Source organism: Silurus meridionalis, chromosome 15, assembly GCF_014805685.1.
Source record: "Silurus meridionalis isolate SWU-2019-XX chromosome 15, ASM1480568v1, whole genome shotgun sequence".
Taxonomy (NCBI): Eukaryota; Metazoa; Chordata; class Actinopteri; order Siluriformes; family Siluridae; genus Silurus; species Silurus meridionalis.
Genome location: NC_060898.1, coordinates 14808878 through 14830095, shown reverse-complemented (window position 1 = coordinate 14830095; position 21218 = coordinate 14808878). Strand labels below are relative to the sequence as shown.

Genomic DNA, 21218 nt, shown 5'->3' with positions numbered 1-21218 from the left:
ATTTATTTTTTCATGAAATCTTTCAAACACCACTTAATAATGCGGGTATTTTGAAGACAGTTGAATAGACTTCAAAATCGCAATTAGTTTTGTTTTTAGGAAATGTTGACATCCACATTTAGGAATGACATCCATTTACCAAACCTAGCAATAATCGTATGCTCTGTGTGTTTTAGTACACTCGGGTTTGGATCCCTGACCCGGAGGAGGTGTGGAAGCCTGCAGAGATCGTTAAAGACTACAAAGAGGGAGAGTCGGTCCTGCACCTCAAACTCGAAGATGAATCGGTGAGCGGCAGTTTCTCCTGTGTCAATCCCTGTCCAGGGCTCACTGTGATCACAGAGTGCAGCAGCGTTTCTTATTCAGCACAGCTGTGACTGCGTGTGTGTGTGTGTGTGTGTGTGTTCCTTCATTAATCATTAACATTGTTTTGGTGAGTGGGAAGTGCAGGTCCTGAAATATGCAGCTGAACTGTGCTATGAGACTTTTCTCCAATAACCGAACAGCACATCATGGGGAAACAATCAGCGCGAAAATCACCACCATGACGTTCCCGAGATCCGCAACAGCTCACCTCATGTCAACTGCGAGGACACATCTCAGACACTATACACTGTGTCCACTTTATTAGGAACAAATGTGCAGATAGCCGATCAGCCAATCACATCGCAGCATTAGGCAGAGGACGCAAAATTACACACATCCTTCACAGAAGCCCAGATACTCACTACTACCTGTTTTAGTGTCACACTGGTGACTGGACCTCACATCATATTAATATATTATTACAAAAGAATTTCAAATGTTGTTACCTACTGAATGTATCCAGGCTGAACAAATACCATATAGAACACAAGCAGAGAAAAGATGATGATCAGGTGATCAGGAATGTGTCTGCTCTCAGTCATGTGTACGTCACTGATTTCCCCTGTCCCATCCATGTTAACCCCCGAATTCTTATTGCCTTCTGCCTTGCACGAAAAATATAGGTCATCAAATAATATCAAATAAATTCAAACGAAAGTAAAGAGCCCGGTTTGAACACGTAAGAAGTAGAAAGTACAGGTATTTGTGTAAAGAATGTAATGAGTGCAAGTAAAAAGTTCTGATACCAGGAAAATTTGACTTAAGTACAGTAATGAGGTATTTGTACTTCATTACTTCCCACTTCTGATATAAAGCGCATAAGAGCGTGAAGAGCTTTAGCTTAAGTTCACGTTTAGGTCACAGAAAGGCACACAGAAAGGCACCCGTTTCAGCTGCACTGAGCAGAACAGCAACATGTTTAGGTAGAACTTCAGGTAGCTGGGATACAACCACAGTAGACCACACCTACACATAAAGCTGAGCAGATGTGTCTATGCACAGCTCTGGACCTTTTTGATGACTGGTGGTTAGAAATATAGTAAACCCCCCGTTTATCGCAGCGGTTATGTTCCAAAACGGCCCGCAATTAACGAAAAAAGCGATAAACGGACGTCACCCCAAAAATGCTATTTTATGTATACAGTACTGTACTGTATACATACAATATATTTTACTTCATTTTTTAATTAATAATTATATTTTTATTAATACATTTCATAATTTCAGCATAAAACTCCATAAAAACAATTCCCTTTAAGTTGTTTGGTCTATTGTGCTATCCGCTAAAATCAGGCAAACAAATTAGTCACGTGGCAAATGCGATTCCGCGATAAACCCGGGGGCACGAGATTCGAACCGTAAAAAGTGGGGGAATACTGTATATGCTCCAATACTGGGGTTCTCAAACTTTTTGCAGCTGGGTGTTCCTGTGAAGAACCCTTAAAATCAGAACTTATAGTTTCATTTAAGGCAAATATACAATTATATTCATTTAATTAAGCCAGGGTTTATTTTTTATTATTGCAAACTTTACACTCCCCTACAAATAAAAAAGTGTTTTATTTTCCATTTCAATTATAATATTTGAAAATTATTATTTAGGCTTCTTTTTTATTTATTGCAAAAATGAACTGCTTTCGGTTCAAAATAATGCTCCATTATCCTCACATGTACTGTATGAGGATTGACCATAATAGTAATACTAATACTAGTTGATAGACTTTGTCCCAAAAACCCCAACTATGCAATTATTGATGCCCTGAATATACATTACAGACCACGTGATAAGAGATACATAGCTTAGCATAACAAACAACTTTTTGACGAATTGGAATGGAGCATGGAAAATGACAGATCGTGAGTGTGTCACTTTGTATGTTTGTATGTTAATATGGTTGCATAGCAGCACATTCATTTTGAATGGTCATTAAACTGACAATATCAAAATAATGAATTCAGACAAAGTGTGGACTCACAAAAGACCCTGAATTCCATTATTGTGTAAAATGTTAGAATTGAAACAGAATTTCAGTTCAGCCTGAGGAACGCTGTCGAATCTTTTCTTCAGACACTGGCGTATCCAATCGGTCCTAAAGACAACCCACTGCCTTTCCTTCGAAATCCCGACATTCTGGTGGGAGAAAACGACCTCACAGCCCTCAGCTACCTACACGAACCTGCGGTGCTGCACAACCTCAAGGTTCGCTTCCTGGAGTCCAATCACATCTACACTTACTGTGGTAAGTCTCTTGTATGAGCAGTTTTTTGCCCATAGATCCTTAAAATTATCGAATTTCAAATCAATGAATGTATGTACAGAATTTTTTGTTTTGACGAAAAACTGGATCAATATTTCACCTTAAATTCCTGATCGAAAAATATTACATTTCTGAAACTGCTCTCACACAAATATCACAGAAATGCAAGATAAAAATCTTTTTTTTTTCCAGCCAGCGATAAAATGTTTAATAAATAAACAATTTTCTCTCATTTGTTTATTTAGGTTCTATTTGTCTACATTTAGGACTAATTACGATGTTTTCAATAATTTTTATACAGAAATCCAGAAAATTCTCAAGCGTTCAAGCACCACGATTGTTCGGATTCCATTCCTTGCCTTTTTTTTTTTTCTTTTTTTTTTTTTAAGCGTCTCCATGGGAGAAAACCATAAACATTGAAACTTGTTTGTTCTGGCTGTCCGTGTCGTCCTCTATGGTCATTATTGTTTTATTGGTTTGGGCATCTCCATAGCGACCAGGGCTTGAGAAAGGTTGACAGCTTTTTATTGCTGTAAGGATGTAAATTTGTCTTCTAGACTCTACTAAAGAAGCATGTAGTAATATACAGGACCCTAACTATTGTGGTTTCCTCTCAGTTTCTTCACTATATGATTATTAATAATAATAGAATTAATTTCATTATAATAAATCATCAGTAGCTGTAATTTAATGAAGTTCTTTTCACACCCCATCCTATTAAATCATGTGCTCCATGCAAGTGATGCATCGTGCCTCGACTGTGTAAAGCATTTTTTTATAAATATGGCATTTCAACAAAATGTATTAAGTTGTTAAATAAATTTCTTACTTTCAATTTGTGATTATTTATTTATTTATTTAGCATTTAGAGTTCTTCGAAGGAATAGCGTCTAATTATTCCGCGCATGTATTAATAGACAGGCTCGTTCATGCTTATGAGGATTTCTCATTTTTGTGTTTTTATTAACTGGAACAGCTTGTTTAAACGTTAGTTTGTTTTCTCTGCTCCACAGGTATTGTACTGGTGGCCATTAATCCATATGAGCAGCTGGCCATTTATGGTGAGGAGGTCATCAATGCCTACAGCGGCCAAAACATGGGTGACATGGACCCTCATATATTTGCCGTGGCCGAGGAGGCTTATAAACAGATGGCCAGGTAAGCAATGATGCAACGTAAGATACATTTTTATTTTTTAGCTGTGGTACATCTTGATATCATCATTATACACTGATATTACACCGATCAGGCATAACATTATGACCACCTGCCTAATATTGTGTTGGTCCCCCTTTTTGCTGCCAGAACAGTCCTGACCTGTCGAGCATTAACAACATTAACTACTTCAGCAATGTGAGCTACAGTTGCTTGCCTTTGCTCCCCACGTGCATCAATGAGCCTCTGCCTCCCATGTCGCCGGATAGCCACCGTTCCTTCCCTGAACCACTTTTTAATTTATTTTAATTTAGTATTACTTCAGAAACATATCACAGATCACAGCTCAAAAGAACTATGTTGCTATGAAGATGCCATGAACCTGACCACTTGTATAAAGAAAGAAAAATAAAAGAAATAAATGTCCGTAGGCGTAGTAGTACTTTTTAGCCTATCTAGCAACATCACAGCAATATTTGTCCAACTCCGAATAGTGTTGTCCTTTACACCATTGAGTCTGGAAGTGGTACCTTCCAACAAGAAAATGTCTCTATAGTATGAAAGCCAAGTAAAGGTTATGGGAGTTAAGGGATGGTTCTGTCCTTCAAACTAGTGTTTTTGGCAGCAGTACTTGCAGCTGATTTGGAACATTTTTGATAGATACTGAGCACTGCAGACCAGGAAACACCCCACAAGAGCTGCAGTTTTGTAGATGCTTTGACCCAGTCGTCTAGCCATCACAGTTTGACCCTTGTCAAACTCACTCACATCCTTGCGCTTGCCCATTTTTCCTGCTTCTAACACATCAACTTTGATGACAGAAAGTTCACTTCCTGCCTAATATACAGTATCCCACTCACTAACAGGTGCCATGATGAAGAGATAATCAGTGTTATTTACTTCACCGGTCATAATGTTATAATGTTATGCCTGGTTGGTGTATTATAGTGGTTATTATTGGGGGAAATTTTGCTATAGTATAGCAATATTATAACAAAAACGTGTGGTGTATAGTATAAAACTCTCTGGATCATGCTGTTATATGAAATTAATCAAATCTGCAGTGGAAAAAGTACAATCCCCCCCCTGCAGTGTTTTATTTTTTGTTGTTAGTTATTATTAGGTCTTACGTAGCTTCCAGTGTTGATTTTCTAGTGTTCAGAATAATGATACTAACACACACATCAACATTTTAATCCTTTTTGGGGTTTTTTATGAATAACACAAAAAATCTTTTTTTTTTTTTTTCATTTATCATTTAGTAAATTCGGATATCTCCGACCTGCATCTCAGCCACTTATTAGTTGTTCTTTAATTCCTCTGTGTTGCACTAATAGTGATTAGTAATAAAGTTTGTACTTTGCATCATGGTGTCTTTAGGAACCTTAGTCATGCTGCTCCTTCTTGATTTTCTGAGCGACCTTGCATACGTTACATAACTCAAACAGTTTTACCATTATTACTGTTATCTTCAGCTGTCATTATGACCACATTCAGTGCAGTCGTTTATAAAGAACCCTGAATAATCTCGAAATCCTGCCTCAGTAATGGCTGGAGTGGGCGGATGATTACAGTATACATGTTTTATTGTTGACGTCTCTTTTTTTTTTTTGCCCCCATGAAAAAAACAAAGGTCTAATCAGTGACCACATCGAGTTTTAGTCATAGATAACCCCCGCAGAAACCCAGGGCCTTCTCAGTGATGAGGCCAATCACTACAAAGCAAAAACAGTACAGGAGGAGAGTTGATTAAAATAGTATGTTATTTAGTGGCTTGAAGTGAAGTGCAGAAGTGCTGAAGTGCAAATCCTGATGAAGATATGGCATCTGTAAACTATCTGTAATCTGTGTATGTTGACGAGGGTAGATATAGAGGGCTTGTGTATATATGTGTGTGTGTGTGTGTGTATGTATATATATATAAACAGGGCTGCTGCTATCAACTATTTTAGTAATTGAGTATTCTAACGATTATTCCATTGATTCATTGAGTAATCGGATAAGAAGTACTTTTTCTTGATTAAAGAGCAATACTAAATAGGAGAAAATACGACAGGTCTCTTAAAATGATTTGTTTTTCTTTTTACAAAAATTTAAATTTTTATTGCTAAAATTGCATAAAAGACTATTGGTGAAAACTAAACCCATTTACTGCATATAATTGCCATATTACATCAAAATACAAATACGTTGTGTTCAAAATTGCGTTCAAAAAGTCCCTCTGCAGTGGTCGCGTAGACCGGAAAAATATAAAAAGTTTAATGTTCGTTTAATAAAACTCATACTTATTCTCCCTCATGCATTTATTTATTAAATCTCGCATAGTATCACAATGTGCTTTTCTCGTCTCCAGAAAATCTGCCACGCACTAAATCCGTGTGTGTTTATCGCCAGCTTCAGAAACGTGCTCCACTAACTGCTCTACACGCCCATTGCCCAGGGACTTTTGAATGCCCTGTATATAAATAAAAATATAAAAATTGATATATATTGATATATATAATATTAAGTTTGCCTCTTCTGCATAGAACTAGATTGCATCCCAGTTTGAACCATCTGATTATCCACCATCCATTAAACTCACATTGGAGAGCTGGTGTTGAATCATCATTTTTCACGGAACCCTAATGCCTCATTTAGTACACTTATAAAAGAAAGGCTGCTTTATTTCTGCCTCATCAGCATTTCAGTGCTGTAAGAATCAACTGAAAGTCCAAATAATGGATTCTGGGAACAGATGCTATAGAAAGTTTGTAGAAAGTGTCCATATTTTTGGCATCATATGTATATCATAGTATACATGTATCATTCAGAAAGATGGGATAAGATCTGTTAATTCTAAACTCTTGTACCAATGCACTTTGATGCAGGTATCCAGTAAAACTGTTATGAAAGAACAGCACATTGCAGATGCACATCATCGAGGTCACATTAAATATTGGAACAGGGGACCTCATTAATTTGGATAAAATTCACTGTGCCTGTTAAAAGTTTGGAAACATCTAGTTGTTTATGTTTTTTGAGACACATGCATGTTCCTTTAGTTTATGTACAACAAATTAGGTAATTGGCAAAACCACACACAAATTGGACAAGTTGAAATAATTGAAATAAGGTTCTCTGGACAGATTAGTCCAAATTTGACATTTATGACATTATGTAAACCAGAGAACAGGAGAGATGATGTTAGCATACTGTTAGCAGACTATCTCATCCCTCCACAGTCAAACGTGGAGGTGAATGCTTGATGAATTGTGGTTGTTTTGGAGGAGAGACATGACGAGAATTCTTTCAAAGGAATACTGAACCAGCATAGCCATCATTCTATACTTCAACATACAACAACAAAATGACCTGAAGCATACATCCAAGATCTATAAGTGTTATTTAGAGAGCAGAAACTTAGTGTTATCTATCATGGAATGACCTGCCCAGTCACCACACCTAAATCCTATTGAACTACATCAGGGTTGAACTGCATGACAAGGTCAGACAAAAATATCCAAATAATGAAGAAACACTTTTGGCCAGTTTTAATCCTAACCCTAGAGGCATGCCAAAGTATTTCAGCTAGATTTTTCAATAAAAATAAAGTTTAACATCTTTATTTGGTCAGAGTAATTCTTGATACCATTAAATGGCCTACTTTATTCCATATAAACAGAAGGAACAGGCATGTGTCTGCAATATTTTGACTGTCAATGTACAATGAGCAAAAAGGCTTTTGTGTCTTACAATAATACGCATTATATATGTGTGTGTGTGTCTGTTTCAGAGATGAAAGGAATCAGTCGATCATTGTGAGCGGAGAATCAGGAGCTGGGAAGACGGTATCAGCCAAATACGCCATGCGCTACTTCGCCACTGTGGGAGGAGCCGCCAATGACACAAACGTGGAGGAGAAAGTGCTGGCATCCAGCCCCATCATGGAGGTGCAGTATATTATAACCTGAAGCTGAAGGAGTTAAGAAGATTTAAGATAATTAATGAAATCACAGAGGTTTTTGGAACGATATATTTACAAAGATAACCCAAAATAGAATTGTATATATATAGCCTTAAAAAAGTTTTTTTTTTTGTTTTTGCAATCCCTCCAAAATTAGCTCAGCTTCCAGTGCTGTTGTTTTTTCCCCTTAAAAAGGCATTCTAGTTTTCTGAGATCAGTACAGAAACTGATTCAAATTCAAAAGTCATTGTGTTTTTGTTAATTTGAGAAATAATCCCAATAATAATATAATTCAGTAGCCCATACTTTGCTATTTTGTATCCAATTGTTGACATTTGTTCTGTTTTTTTATTTATTTATTTATTTATTTATTTATTTATTTATTTATTCCTTAATTCCTCTATGCATTATTCTATACCTGTGATTTACACTTACAGTGAGGAAAATAAGTATTTGAACACCCTGCTATTTTGCAAGTTCTCCCACTTAGAAATCATGGAGGGATCTGAAATTGTCATCGTAGGTGCATGTCCACTGTGAGAGACATAATCTAAAAAAAAAAATCCAGAAATCACAATGTATGATTTTTAAACTATTTATTTGTATGATACAGCTGCAAATAAGTATTTGAACACCTGAGAAAGTCAATGTTAATATTTGGTACAGTAGCCTTTGTTTGCAATTACAGAGGTCAAACGTTTCCTGTAGTTTTTCACCAGGTTTGCACACACTGCAGGAGGGATTTTGGCCCACTCCTCCACACAGATCTTCTCTAGATCAGTCAGGTTTCTGGCCTGTCGCTGAGAAACACGGAGTTTGAGCTCCCTCCAAAGATTCTCTATTGGGTTTAGGTCTGGAGACTGGCTAGGCCACGCCAGAACCTTGATATGCTTCTTACAGAGCCACTCCTTGGTTATCCTGGCTGTGTGCTTCGGGTCATTGTCATGTTGGAAGACCCAGCCTCGACCCATCTTCAATGCTCTAACTGAGGGAAGGAGGTTGTTCCCCAAAATCTCGCAATACATGGCCCCGGTAATACAGTGCAGTCGCCCTGTCCCATGTGCAGAAAAACACCCCCAAAGCATGATGCTACCACTCCCATGCTTCACAGTAGGGATGGTGTTCTTGGATGGTACTCATCATTCTTCTTCCTCCAAACACGTTTAGTGGAATTATGACCCAAAAGTTCTATTTTGGTCTCATCTGACCACATGACTTTCTCCCATGACTCCTCTGGATCATCCAAATGGTCATTGGCAAACTTAAGACGTGCCTGGACATGTGCTGTTTTAAGCAGGGGAACCTTCCGTGCCATGCATGATTTCAAACCATGACGTCTTAGTGTATTACCAACAGTAACCTTGGAAACGGTGGTCCCAGCTCTTTTCAGGTCATTGACCAGCTCCTCCCGTGTAGTTCTGGGCTGATTTCTCACCTTCCTTAGGATCATTGAGACCCCACGAGGTGAGATCTTGCATGGAGCCCCAGTCCGAGGGAGATTGACAGTCATGTTTAGCTTCTTCCATTTTCTAATGATTGCTCCAACAGTGGACCTTTTTCACCAAGCTGCTTGGCAATTTCCGTAGCCCTTTCCAGCCTTGTGGAGGTGTACAATTTTGTCTCTAGTGTCTTTGGACAGCTCTTTGGTCTTGGCCATGTTAGTAGTTGGATTCTTACTGATTGTATGGGGTGGACAGGTGTCTTTATGCAGCTAACGACCTCAAACAGGTGCATCTAATTTAGGATAATAAATGTAGTGGAGGTGGACATTTTAAAGGCAGACTAACAGGTCTTTGAGGGTCAGAATTCTAGCTGATAGACAGGTGTTCAAATACTTATTTGCAGCTGTATCATACAAATAAATAGTTTAAAAATCATATATTGTGATTTCTGGATTTTTTTTTAGATTATGTCTCTCACAGTGGACATGCACCTACGATGACAATTGATTTCTCCTCCATGATTTCTAAGTGGGAGAACTTGCAAAATAGCAGGGTGTTCAAATACTTATTTTCCTCACTGTATATCAATGGTGCCCTAATACATTTGAGAATTCAGCAGTACTGTTTGAAGGTGTGCTTTTGTTTACGTGATTTATTTACGGAAAGTCATTAAAAAAAAGAAAATTGTGCTTAGCACCTTATTTATTTATTTTTTAATTTTTTTATATTAAAATTTTTTACTAATAGCTTTCAGGATGTTAAAACAGCTTTTGTTATTCAAATTGCTTACTGCAGCTTCATGTAAATCTGATTGCTTTCACTCACTGAGCATCGTGTACTCGCACCCGTTTCTCCTCGCAGGCTATCGGAAACGCAAAGACGACGCGCAACGACAACAGCAGCCGCTTCGGGAAATACATCCAGATCGGCTTTGACAGGAGGTATCACATCATCGGCGCCAACATGCGCACGTACCTGCTGGAGAAATCCAGAGTGGTTTTTCAGGTGAGACCAGCGTCACATTAAAGCTTTTAGCCCAAATCATACCTCTAACAGCAGCCTGTCAGTTCATCAGCAGCTCTGCTGAATCAGACGCTTCTCAGAGTGCTGAAGTCTGTGTTATTCCTACAGGCTGAGGATGAGAGGAACTACCACATCTTCTACCAGCTGTGTGCCTCTGCCTCACGCCCTGAGTTTAAAGATCTGGCCTTGAGTGAGTAGCCCACTGACCTGCTGCTCTGTTTTTATTAATAACATTACATAATCACATAATCACATAATTATCAGGTTTAATTACATTTTTTTATTTATCTAAGCCCTGCCTACTTACACCTGTTTTTAGATATTTATTGCATTCATATTCAGTTATTCAGGTTTTTATTCATTCAACACTCACTGAACTATGGTAGGATGTAGAATAATCTGTACATGTATCTATAAAGGTGCTTATGAATGCTTTTAGTTGAATGCTAACATCAGGCACTAATACGTCATAATAATGTATTAAAGCATGTATTCACTTGTCTTCTTCCACAATACCATTATGTCTCATGCTAAATACCCTGCTAAACTACTTAAAATGTCCAAATCAGGTTTCCTGCCATTGATTTATTCTCATGCTGGTTGTAAAGCAAGTTTAAATATAAGGCTTTACAGTAACACTGAACAAGCAAAACATTATGACATTATAACATTATGACTGGTGACGTGAATAACACTGATTATCTCGTCATCATGGCACCTGTTAGTGGGTGGGACATATTAGGCAGCAAGTGAATATTTTCTCAATTCCGCAAAGTTAATGTGTTAGAAGCAGGAGAAATGAGAAAGTGTAACGATTTGAGCGAGTTTCACAAGGGCCATATTGTGATGGCTAGACGACTGGGTCGGAGCATCTCCAAACTGCAGCTCTTGTGTGGTGTTTCCCGGTCTGCGGTGGTCAGTATCTATCAAAAGTGGTCCAACGAAGGAACAGTGGTGGAATGGCGACAGGTTTATGGGAGGCAGAGTCTCACTGATTCAACAGACGAACAACTGTAGCTCACATTTTGAAGTAGTTAATGTTTTTAATTGCTCGACGGGTCAGGACTGTTTTGACAGCAAAAGGGGGACCGACGCAATATTAGGCAGGTGGTCATATGTTATGCCTGATTGGTGGCCATAAAGTTACAGTATGCCTGATCGATGGATTCAATAAGAATGGATTTTATCCTCATCACGGTCAAAATGTTTCCTTCATCAGATTTTATGTAAACTTGCCAACTCCTTTTTATTGTTTTACAGTCAATCTAAGTCTTTTCAGTCTTCTGATTGCTTTCCCTTTTTTTTTGCAGCCAGTGCAGAAGAGTTCACTTACACCTCGCTAGGACAGAACATCTTTATTCCGGGGGTTAATGATGATGTGGACTTACAGAAGACGCGGGATGCCTTGACCATGCTGGGTAAGGTTTACATATTAGAACATTCTCCTTCACAAACAGTTCACCTTCACAAAGTATGTGTTTACGATTCTTTGCCATATTGTCCTCTGGGCTAACAGTCTGGGCCAAAAGAAAATGCCTCACTATTTGTAATTTTGCTGTGAATGAGAACCTGTCAGTCTATGGGATTTTGTTGGAATTGTGTGGGTAAACTCCAGATTGTCCTGTAGTGTGGAAAATGCAAAGAACAAATGTTAATTGGGGAATTAAACACTTAGGGTTGTGCTGATGTTGGAAAATAATCACAGATGGAATGGTGTGATGTGGTTTAATTGTTGATATATATATATATATAACGGCTGTGACAGCAGAAGTTAGATCTTGTTATCGCTTATATTACAGCAGCTATAAACATCAGCATCCTCTTGTTCTCCCTTTTAAACTAGACATAGAAATATATCTTAAGAAACTGGAAATGGCAAGCTCCTTGAAGGCGTGCTGAGAAAAGTACAGGCGTGCATAAAAAACACGTTTTTGAATGTGTGTACGTGGAGCATTTGCCATACATACATTTGCCGTTGTCTCTACAACTTGTCTGACCAATCAGAATGAGTAGGCGATCACTGTGAATGGATCACAGCCAACACAAATGCACTTTAATGCTCTGTTTTGTCTTGCAGGTGTGAAGGAAAATCACCAGATGAACATCTTTCAGATAATTGCCTCCATCTTGCACCTTGGGAATGTGGAGATTGTTTCTGAGAGAGACGGAGAGTCATGTCATATAAATGTAAGTTCTCTTTGAGGTTAGGACATGACCCTATATTTCACAGTTGCTTTTCAAACAGATCTGTACTTCTGCTGGATTTTGCTTCCTCTTATAAAGCTGGATTTCAGTGGCTTATTTCAGTCTCAAACGGCCTTGACATGGTTTCTGACAAGAAAAACTGTTATTCGTACAAAAGTATAAAAGAAGGTATACCGTATTTTCCGGACTATAAGCCGCTACTTTTTTCCACGCTTTGAACCCCGCGACTTAAACAACGAAGCGGCTAATTTATGGATTTTTCCTGGGTTTTTCCCGGTTTCACAAACTTCAAGCCAAAAAACTGAACCCCAAAACATTAGACCAATGAAATTGTCAAACAGGTTCAGGTGAACCAATGAAACTCTTTATATTAAATCAGATGCGCTCCCACTGAATCGCCGCAGCACATCATAAATATGGATGATGTTCCTCAGACGTTTGACCTGCTGCTCACTCGGACTGGCAACAGGAAATGCGAATCATTCGTCACGCTGAAAACAACCGGGCATGAAAAAACGCACTTCACCTGTGTTCTGAGCTGCACGGCATCGGGAGAAAAGATTCACCGATGGTGATTTTTAAACGCACGACGATGCCAAAAGAAAAACTCCTGAGAGAAATTGTTGTGAAAGGAAGGAGGAAGACAGTGAACAATTACTTTCTTGGTAGGCTACTGTTTAGATACAAGCTGTGTAACAGACACTGTCTTTCGTGTAAGCCTGTGTAAAGTTCATTAGTATCAATATAGGAACCTGTGGCTTATAGACAGGTGCGGCGTATTTATGTTCAAAATAAAAATCTTTGTAAAATTCAGTGGGTGCGGCTTATATTTGGGTGCGTTTAATAGTCCGGAAATTACGGTAGCTTGTAGTTAAAAAAAAAAAACTGTTGTAATATTGTGTCTTTGCACCAGCATCTGATTAAGAGGTGATTAAGAGGTGGACGGTGGAAAAGCACATTAGAAATGGTGTTTTTGAGAAAGGAGTTCAATGATTTGGACACAATATTAAACTGATAGCTAGTTTTGCTCTCTAATGCAACACTGATGAAGCATCCGTTTGTCTGTCTGTCTGTCTGTCTTTCTGTCTTTCTGTCTGTCTGTCTGTCTGTCTGTCTGTCTATCTGTCTGTCTGTCTATCTATCTATCTATCTATCTATCTATCTACCCATCTGTCTACCTACCTGTCTACCTGCCTGTCTGGCCGTCTGTCTGTCTGTTTCAATCAATCAAATAAATTGGTTAAGGTATATTTGCTTTGTTAAGATTTTATTGGAGATATAAAAAAGATTTTTTGCAGCTCTTCTATTCAATCTTTTATTGCCAAGTATCATGTGTTGTGTGTAAAAGGAATTTGTTACGGTGTGCCGGTGTTTTAAAAATATGAAAAACTACAAAAATAAATAAATAAATAAATAAATAAATAAATAAATAAATAAATAAATAATGAATTATACAATTACATTAACTATACAGTTTGTGCAGGGTATTAAAAGAGAGGCAGTGCAATTAATAATGTAAGTGAGACAGTGCAATAAAGAATTTTTCCAGGACCAGGGTGGAGGGATGTGTTATAGTAGTATAAAGTGAAAGACTGAGGAAAGTCTGTCTGTCTGTCCGTTTATCCAATCAGTCAGTTGGTCTGTTTGCCTGTCTGTTGTATTAGTCCTTTCACACTTCTCATAGAGGGATGATGGATTACTGTCTCTATCACTGACAGAGAAACGACCCTCACCTTCTTCACTTCTGCGAGCTGCTGGGGATCGAGAAGGACCAGATGGAAAACTGGCTGTGCCGTAGAAAGTTAGCCACAGCAACAGAGACCTATGTAAAGAACATGTCCTCCGTCCAGGCTTCTAACGCCCGCGACGCTCTGGCTAAACACATATACGCCCATCTGTTCGACTGGATTGTGGAGCACATCAACAAAGCCCTGCATACCTCCACCAAACAGCACTCCTTCATCGGAGTGTTGGATATTTACGGGTAATTTAGCTCACAGAGCCTTTTATTGGTTTTGAATTTATAAAGTGAAAATGAAAATTTGCTACATTTTTATAGACAAAGACATAAGTTGTGTCTCCGTGTTGCCCCGTGAGCATTTGCACACTTGCTGTGTGCGGAATCAGCCCTTTTTTCTCTTTTTTTTGCCTTTTTTTTGTATTTTATCACAAGATGAGATTGATGACCAGGCAGTGGAATCCTGCTCTGGTAAATGGTCTGCTGGAAAGGAAAAACTATCCATCAGGGCTAGAAATAGTAAAAAAAAAAAAAAAAAAGGAAGCACTTTATTCTTCATTCTTATATTCTTCTTTACTCTTCATTCTTATTTAGTGGTGTAGAGACGACAACAGTGACGAAGTCAGAGGTTTTGTTGTGCAACAGGGCTTCGTTAAAATGGCTGGCGAAGTTTAGATTCATTATATAAATAAGGAGTAGGTTTAATCTACGGGTGTGCTTTTATAGTAAAATATCAAATGAAGCAGCTACTATTACTACCCTGAATTTCATTATTATTATAATCCTTTATTAACAGCAAGTTCTGAAGTGTTTTATTCATTTTGTGGTGGTGCCTTTTTTTTTTTACTGGTGAAAAGTGTACTTTTTAATCAGTTTATATATATATATATATAAGTGGCTCTTATTGGCATTTCAGTGATTATATACAGAAATGAAACACCACCACCGCAACACTACACTAAAATGTTTTCATCAAGAGTGTGTGTATGTGTATGTGTGTGTGTGTGTGTGTGTGTGTGTGTGTGTGTGTGTGTGTGTGTGTGTGTGTGTGTTTAATGCTATGAAACATCTCCTCACTACGTTATGTCCTTGACTCATAGCAGCTAGTGCAGTTAGCTATCGTTGATTCATAATTATATACTGATTAGTGATGAATTAAAGGAAAAACTAGGAGGAATGTAAGGATTTACTGCTTTGCTTTGAATTTTCTAGGGTTTTTTTCTAGGAGAAAACGAGTAGTTAGAATATTTTTTATTTATTTAGATTTTTTTTTTTTGTATAATGCCCAGTTTAAGGTTTTTATCCCAAGACCGCTTCCATCTAACATCCATTTTTTTGTCTAAACAGGTTTGAAACTTTTGAGATTAACAGCTTCGAGCAGTTCTGCATCAACTATGCCAACGAGAAACTTCAGCAACAGTTCAACTCTGTGAGTAAAAACCAAGATGGACGACATTGGGTTTTTTATTTATATTTTTTTAATTTGTATTACTCATCAGTGATACGCCAATCCTGTACAGATCAGGATCAGGGGATTTAACGTATAATCTGATTTCAAGTCTTCTGACATCATAGTTAAGATCTTGTAAACAATAAGCATGTGATACAATTTTAAAACCTGGTTGTGATGTTTCCCCAAACACAACCTCTCAGGTACAGTAAAATATACAGTGATATGTCAATATTTGACCAGTGCGCAATTGGTGCTTGTTATAGCTCTGTTATGCATATTGTATTAAAAATGTAAGATTTGTGCATTTCTCTTATTTAGACTGTGTTTTGTTACACGCGTGCCATGCTTTTTAATAAATGCTTTTTCACTATAAATCTCACAGCATGTTTTTAAACTGGAGCAAGAGGAGTACATGAAGGAGCAAATCCCATGGACACTCATCGACTTCTATGACAACCAGCCATGCATCGACCTAATTGAGGCCAAGCTCGGTATCCTGGACCTGCTGGACGAAGAGTGCAAGGCCAGTTTTCAATCTCATTTTTAGCAGATAAAAGCATATAATACAGAAAAGCTTTTTTCGTTTTGCACAATATAGACAAAAGTATTGGGGCACTTGACATTTCCAGTCATATGAAGTTCTTCACCAAACTGTTACCACACAGCTGGAGTCACACAGTCCTTGTCTTTGTATTTGGTAGCATAACATTTTCCCTTCACTTTAACTAGGAGATCTTACCAGAAGATTGGAGGTTATGTTAACTGGGATTAAACGACGCATGAGATTTTCAGAAAGCACATAAGAATCTTATAGTCAGGTGTCCACATAGTGTGTCTATTTCTAGGTCCAGAGCCTCTTATTTACTTTTAATTACTTTTGAAAAAAAATGAATTTATTCCAAGATGATTTCAGCTTTATAATTAATTATGGATTTATTTATACATAATTAATTATAATGCTGTCTACTCATAGAGATTGAGTACTTGAAGTAATAAATTATTTGGAAAAGCATTTATATACTTCAAATAGAATTTATTAAATGTATGTTTATTTAAATGGTATATTTTTTACAGGAAAGAGATGACAATCTGGTTATTATTGCACTATATATATATATATATATATATATATATATATATATATATATATATATATATATATATATATATATATATATATATATACATTTTAATTTCTATTTATATAAATAATATATTCATGCTCAAACTTATTAAGGTTGAATGAGTTTATTACCAAGCAAGAAAAAAGATTTTAATGGCGTATAGCAGTATATATGTGTTTATCGGTCACTCTTCCTCTTTTCGTCCCTCAGGTACCTAAAGGAACAGATCAGAACTGGGTGCAGAAGCTCTACGGTCGACACACGGCCAGCGAGCACTTTGAGAAGCCGAGAATGTCCAACACATCGTTCATCGTGGTCCACTTTGCAGATAAGGCGAGTTACATTCAGCTTGAGTCAGCTTAAAGTGGAAGCAGTTTGTAACACTGGGTATGGTGGGTGTATCACACTCGTATACAATATTCCATGTACAATAAACCCTAGGATTAAGGAAGTAGTTTCTTTAAAGGTTATGGGCAGTGATGAACCCTATCAGTTCCAGGTTTCTATGGGAACTTTATCCTAACTTTAAGGGAAACAGTGTTTTAGGTTCGAAAATAATCATTTGAACATTTCCTGCAGGTATTGGCATGCCAAAAGACTAACAAAAAGAAAAATGGGACTGAATATAGGAAGTAATCATGTACCTCAGTGTTTCAGCGCTTGTATGGTTTATAAGGTTTCAAGATGAGCAGGATATTCTCTCTAATTACAGGCTTTTGTCTGATATACATAGAAGCAAGAGGCTTTGACTAATGGGTGTGGAACATTACTATAAATTGCTTTCAATTAATACTATATGCTTATAATTACTATATGCTTCAGCAACATCCAGCAACAGTGTTGTAATCCTCTTATACAATTGATTAAATTGTTTGATTTATAGCAGATTGACAGGCAGTTTTAATCCTTTTATAGTTACATTTTATATTAAGAAACATCCTCAAAACATATTACTCCGTCATCACATATAGCATCTGTTCACAACGGTGTTTAGTTATTTGTTTGCTTAATTAATTGCTTATGTTGTTGTTTATGTTTAAAAAGCACATAAAAATCTTGTCAGGTGTCCACGATATTCTCTTTATTTATAGTGTGTGTGTGTGTGTGTGTGTGTGTGTGTGTGTGTGTGTGTGTGTGTGTGTGTGTGTGTATAATATATGGTATCTCACAAAGGTAGTACACCCCAAAGTGTGAGTACACCCTTACATTTCAGCAATCGGTATAATTTTACTGTGTACTACGCCATATATGGCTAATGCAGTACACAGTGAAATGACTGTGTACTGCGTCATCTACAGTATATATGGTTGAAATGACAATCAAAGCTACTTAACTTGACTTTCTTGTCTAATTAACTGGCAACAAAAGTGAGAACACCAAGTGAACATGTAAAAGAGTCCAAAATGTGAATATTTTGTGTGAGCACCTTTGTTATGTAGTACTGGGCATGGAATTCACCAGAGCTGCACAGGTTGTTGCTGGGATCCTTTTCCACTCCTTCATAATGACTTCACGGAGCTGCTGGATGTTAGACACATGGCGCTTCTCCAACTTTAGCTTGTGGATCCCCACAGGTGCTCAATAGGGTTCAGGTCTGGAGACGTACTTGACCACTATTTCACTTTCAGCAAAACAATTGTCATCTTGGTGGTGTGTTTGGGGGCGTTATTATGTTGGAAAACTGCCGTTTAGCCCAGTTTCTAAATGGAGGGGCATCATGTTTTGCTTTAGAATGTTACAGTACATGTTGAATTCCATGTTTCCCTCAATGAAGCGCAGCTCCCCAGTACCAGCAGAACTCATGCAGCCCCAGACCATGATGCTACCACCACCATGCTTGACTGTAGACAAGACAATTTTCTTAGTATTTCTAAAAAAGGGCATTGCCACACATGCTGGACACCATCTGAGCCTTCATCTTTAGCTTCACCTTCAGGGGTTGTTATTAACCCTCAAAACATGATGCAACCATCACCATGCTTGACTGTAGGCAAGAAAAATTTTTCTTGGTGCTCATCGCCAGGGTGTCACCACACATGCTGGACACCATCTGAGCCAAACAAGTTCATCTTAGTCTCATCAGACCACAGGACATAGTTCCATGTTTTTGGACAGGTCGTCTTCAGCAAACTGTTTGCTTCAGCACTGACAAGCTGACCTTCCGCTTCTGCAACCTCTAAAGCAATGCTGCAGCACTTATGCGGCTGTTTTGCGAGGCAAGTTTCTGCACCTGACGCACAGCACGAGGACTAAACTTCTTTAAAGACACTTGTGAGGCCTGTTTCGAGTGAAACCCGTCTTGGAAAACCTCTGTATGACCCTCTGTACTGTAACTTAGCTTCACGGTGTTACCGATCATCTTATAGCCTCTGCATCTTTGTGGAGAGCAACAATTCTAATTTTAAGTCCTCAGAGAGTTCTTTTCCATGAGGTCATATGTTAAACATACAGAGGTCAGTATGAGAGAATTATACTGAAATCAACACATTTTAACTGCTCTAATACGATTTACAAATAGATTTGTAAAAAGATTTACAAATTTGTATGGTCCTGTCAGGTGTATGTACTCACTTTTGTTGCCAGCTATTTTGACTATAATGGCTATATATTACATTATTTTTAGAGGACATTGAGTCTATATTGTCTAAATCTTTACAAGCTGCACATTGACTACTTTAAAATATATCCAATCATTTCTATAGTCCCATGTGTGTGTGTGTGTGTGTGTGTGTGTGTGTGTGTGTGTGTGTGTATATATATATATATATATATATATATATATATATATATATATATATATATATATATAATCCTTTATTATATTTGAGACAGTAACATATTCAGTTCATTTCATACACAGAGCTTGCATGTGAACATTGTGAAAGCCTCAGCAGTAATTATCTGACACACAGTAAGACCACAACTCCACCAAGAGGCATTATAAGATAATGTTCTGCAGAGGCGTGTACTCCCATTATGACAAACACAATTTCATTACATAACACCTTCACCTTAAAACGAGTACTTGCAAAAGATATGTCATAAAACGTTTTTCTTTTCTTTTTTTTTAAACACATAATCTGATCATCTGATTTTCAAACACTTTGGTGATCAAGAGTCTTAAAAGGGAATAACTAATGATTGCTCAGTGGTTGTCTTTAATTCCCATTATAACACACCTCACATAGTTAATCAGTACATCACACTATTAAAGTGAGGTGTGTAAGAGCAACATGCTGCAGGAATAGGGATGGGCAAGTTTGAAGGAAACAAAAAAAGCAGGAAAGGCTAAGCAGTTCTGTTCCATTGTGGGAAAAAAATGGGCTTTTGACATTTTTTCTTGGACTATAATTCACTTCAATATATAAAATATACTTCTTAAGATTTTGTTTATTGGATTAGCTGTGGGTGGCTTTGGTATTTTCAGGCTTGTGCAACAGTGGTACAACTCCCAAAATACTCCCTGTAGCTCAATAGCAATAGAAACTTGGCGTATAAAATCCTAACAAATGACTTATTACAGTTAAAGAAAAAATTTCCTTGCATATTGTCAATATATATATAAAAAAACTGTATTTATGATTTGCTTTTTCAGGTTGAGTATCAGTGTGAAGGCTTTCTGGAAAAGAACAGGGACACCGTATATGAAGAACAGATCAACATCCTAAAGGCCAGCAAGGTGAGACATTAAAATGATATAAGGGTAAAGAATCTTTTTTCTACACTTTGTAATTGCTGCTCCACAGTTTATGTCTTCAACAATAGTTTTAATTCATATGCAAGTTTTGAACATCCCATTCCATGTTAGGTCTCCATTTATTGTTATAATACTCTTCACTCTTCTGGGAAGAAGTTCCACTAGATTTCGGCGAGTGCTTGTGGAGATTTGTGCTCATTCAGACACAAAGGTGTTAGTAAATCATGTACTCATGTAATGTGAGGAGACCTGGGAAAAGGTCAGCATTTCAATTCATCCCAAAGGTGTTCATGAGGGTTGAGGTCAGAGCTTTATAGCAGGCCATATTAGATCTTCTACTCCAGCTCTTGTAAGCCATATTTTTATGGAGCTCACTGTGCGCACAGGGGCATTGCCATGCTGGAACAGGTTTGGGCACTGCATGTAAAGACTTCCTATAAAAGTGTTTGCCTACAACTTTGGCTGAAATTTTGCCAATGCTTTTTAATCCATATAATGTATATTTCATTTCTGACTCATGAAAGCCGTTTAAATCATTACTGCTGATGAAACATGATTTCTAGACTTTCAAAGACTAGACCGCTGTAACGGTTGACACTGGGCTTTTGAGCATTCAGCTGATGTTCGTCTCTCTCTCAGTTCCAGCTAGTGGCAGATCTCTTCCAGGAAGAAAAATCAGCTCCTGCTTCTGCAGGCAAAACCTCCAAGATCAACGTACGTCCTGCAAAACCAATGCCCAAAAGCCACAACCGTGAGCACCGCAAATCTGTAGGCACCCAGGTGAGGTTACAAGTTACACACTGAACTGGGA

General features: G+C 37.7%; 1 protein-coding gene across 3 annotated transcripts in view; it reads left to right on the top strand.

Annotated features, from left to right (window-relative positions):
- myo5b (myosin VB) overlaps positions 1-21218 on the top strand; it is a 69279-nt gene that overhangs the window by 20887 nt on the left and 27174 nt on the right. For all 3 annotated transcript variants that reach the window (XM_046867223.1, XM_046867221.1, XM_046867222.1), the window contains exons 2-15: positions 177-287; positions 2435-2606; positions 3638-3782; positions 7555-7711; positions 10029-10172; positions 10299-10380; positions 11501-11608; positions 12268-12377; positions 14114-14379; positions 15481-15562; positions 15969-16109; positions 16921-17043; positions 20306-20389; positions 21047-21187. In XM_046867223.1, the coding sequence (XP_046723179.1) occupies positions 177-287; positions 2435-2606; positions 3638-3782; positions 7555-7711; positions 10029-10172; positions 10299-10380; positions 11501-11608; positions 12268-12377; positions 14114-14379; positions 15481-15562; positions 15969-16109; positions 16921-17043; positions 20306-20389; positions 21047-21187 (1866 nt within the window). The remainder of the gene's footprint in view (positions 1-176; positions 288-2434; positions 2607-3637; positions 3783-7554; positions 7712-10028; positions 10173-10298; positions 10381-11500; positions 11609-12267; positions 12378-14113; positions 14380-15480; positions 15563-15968; positions 16110-16920; positions 17044-20305; positions 20390-21046; positions 21188-21218) is intronic.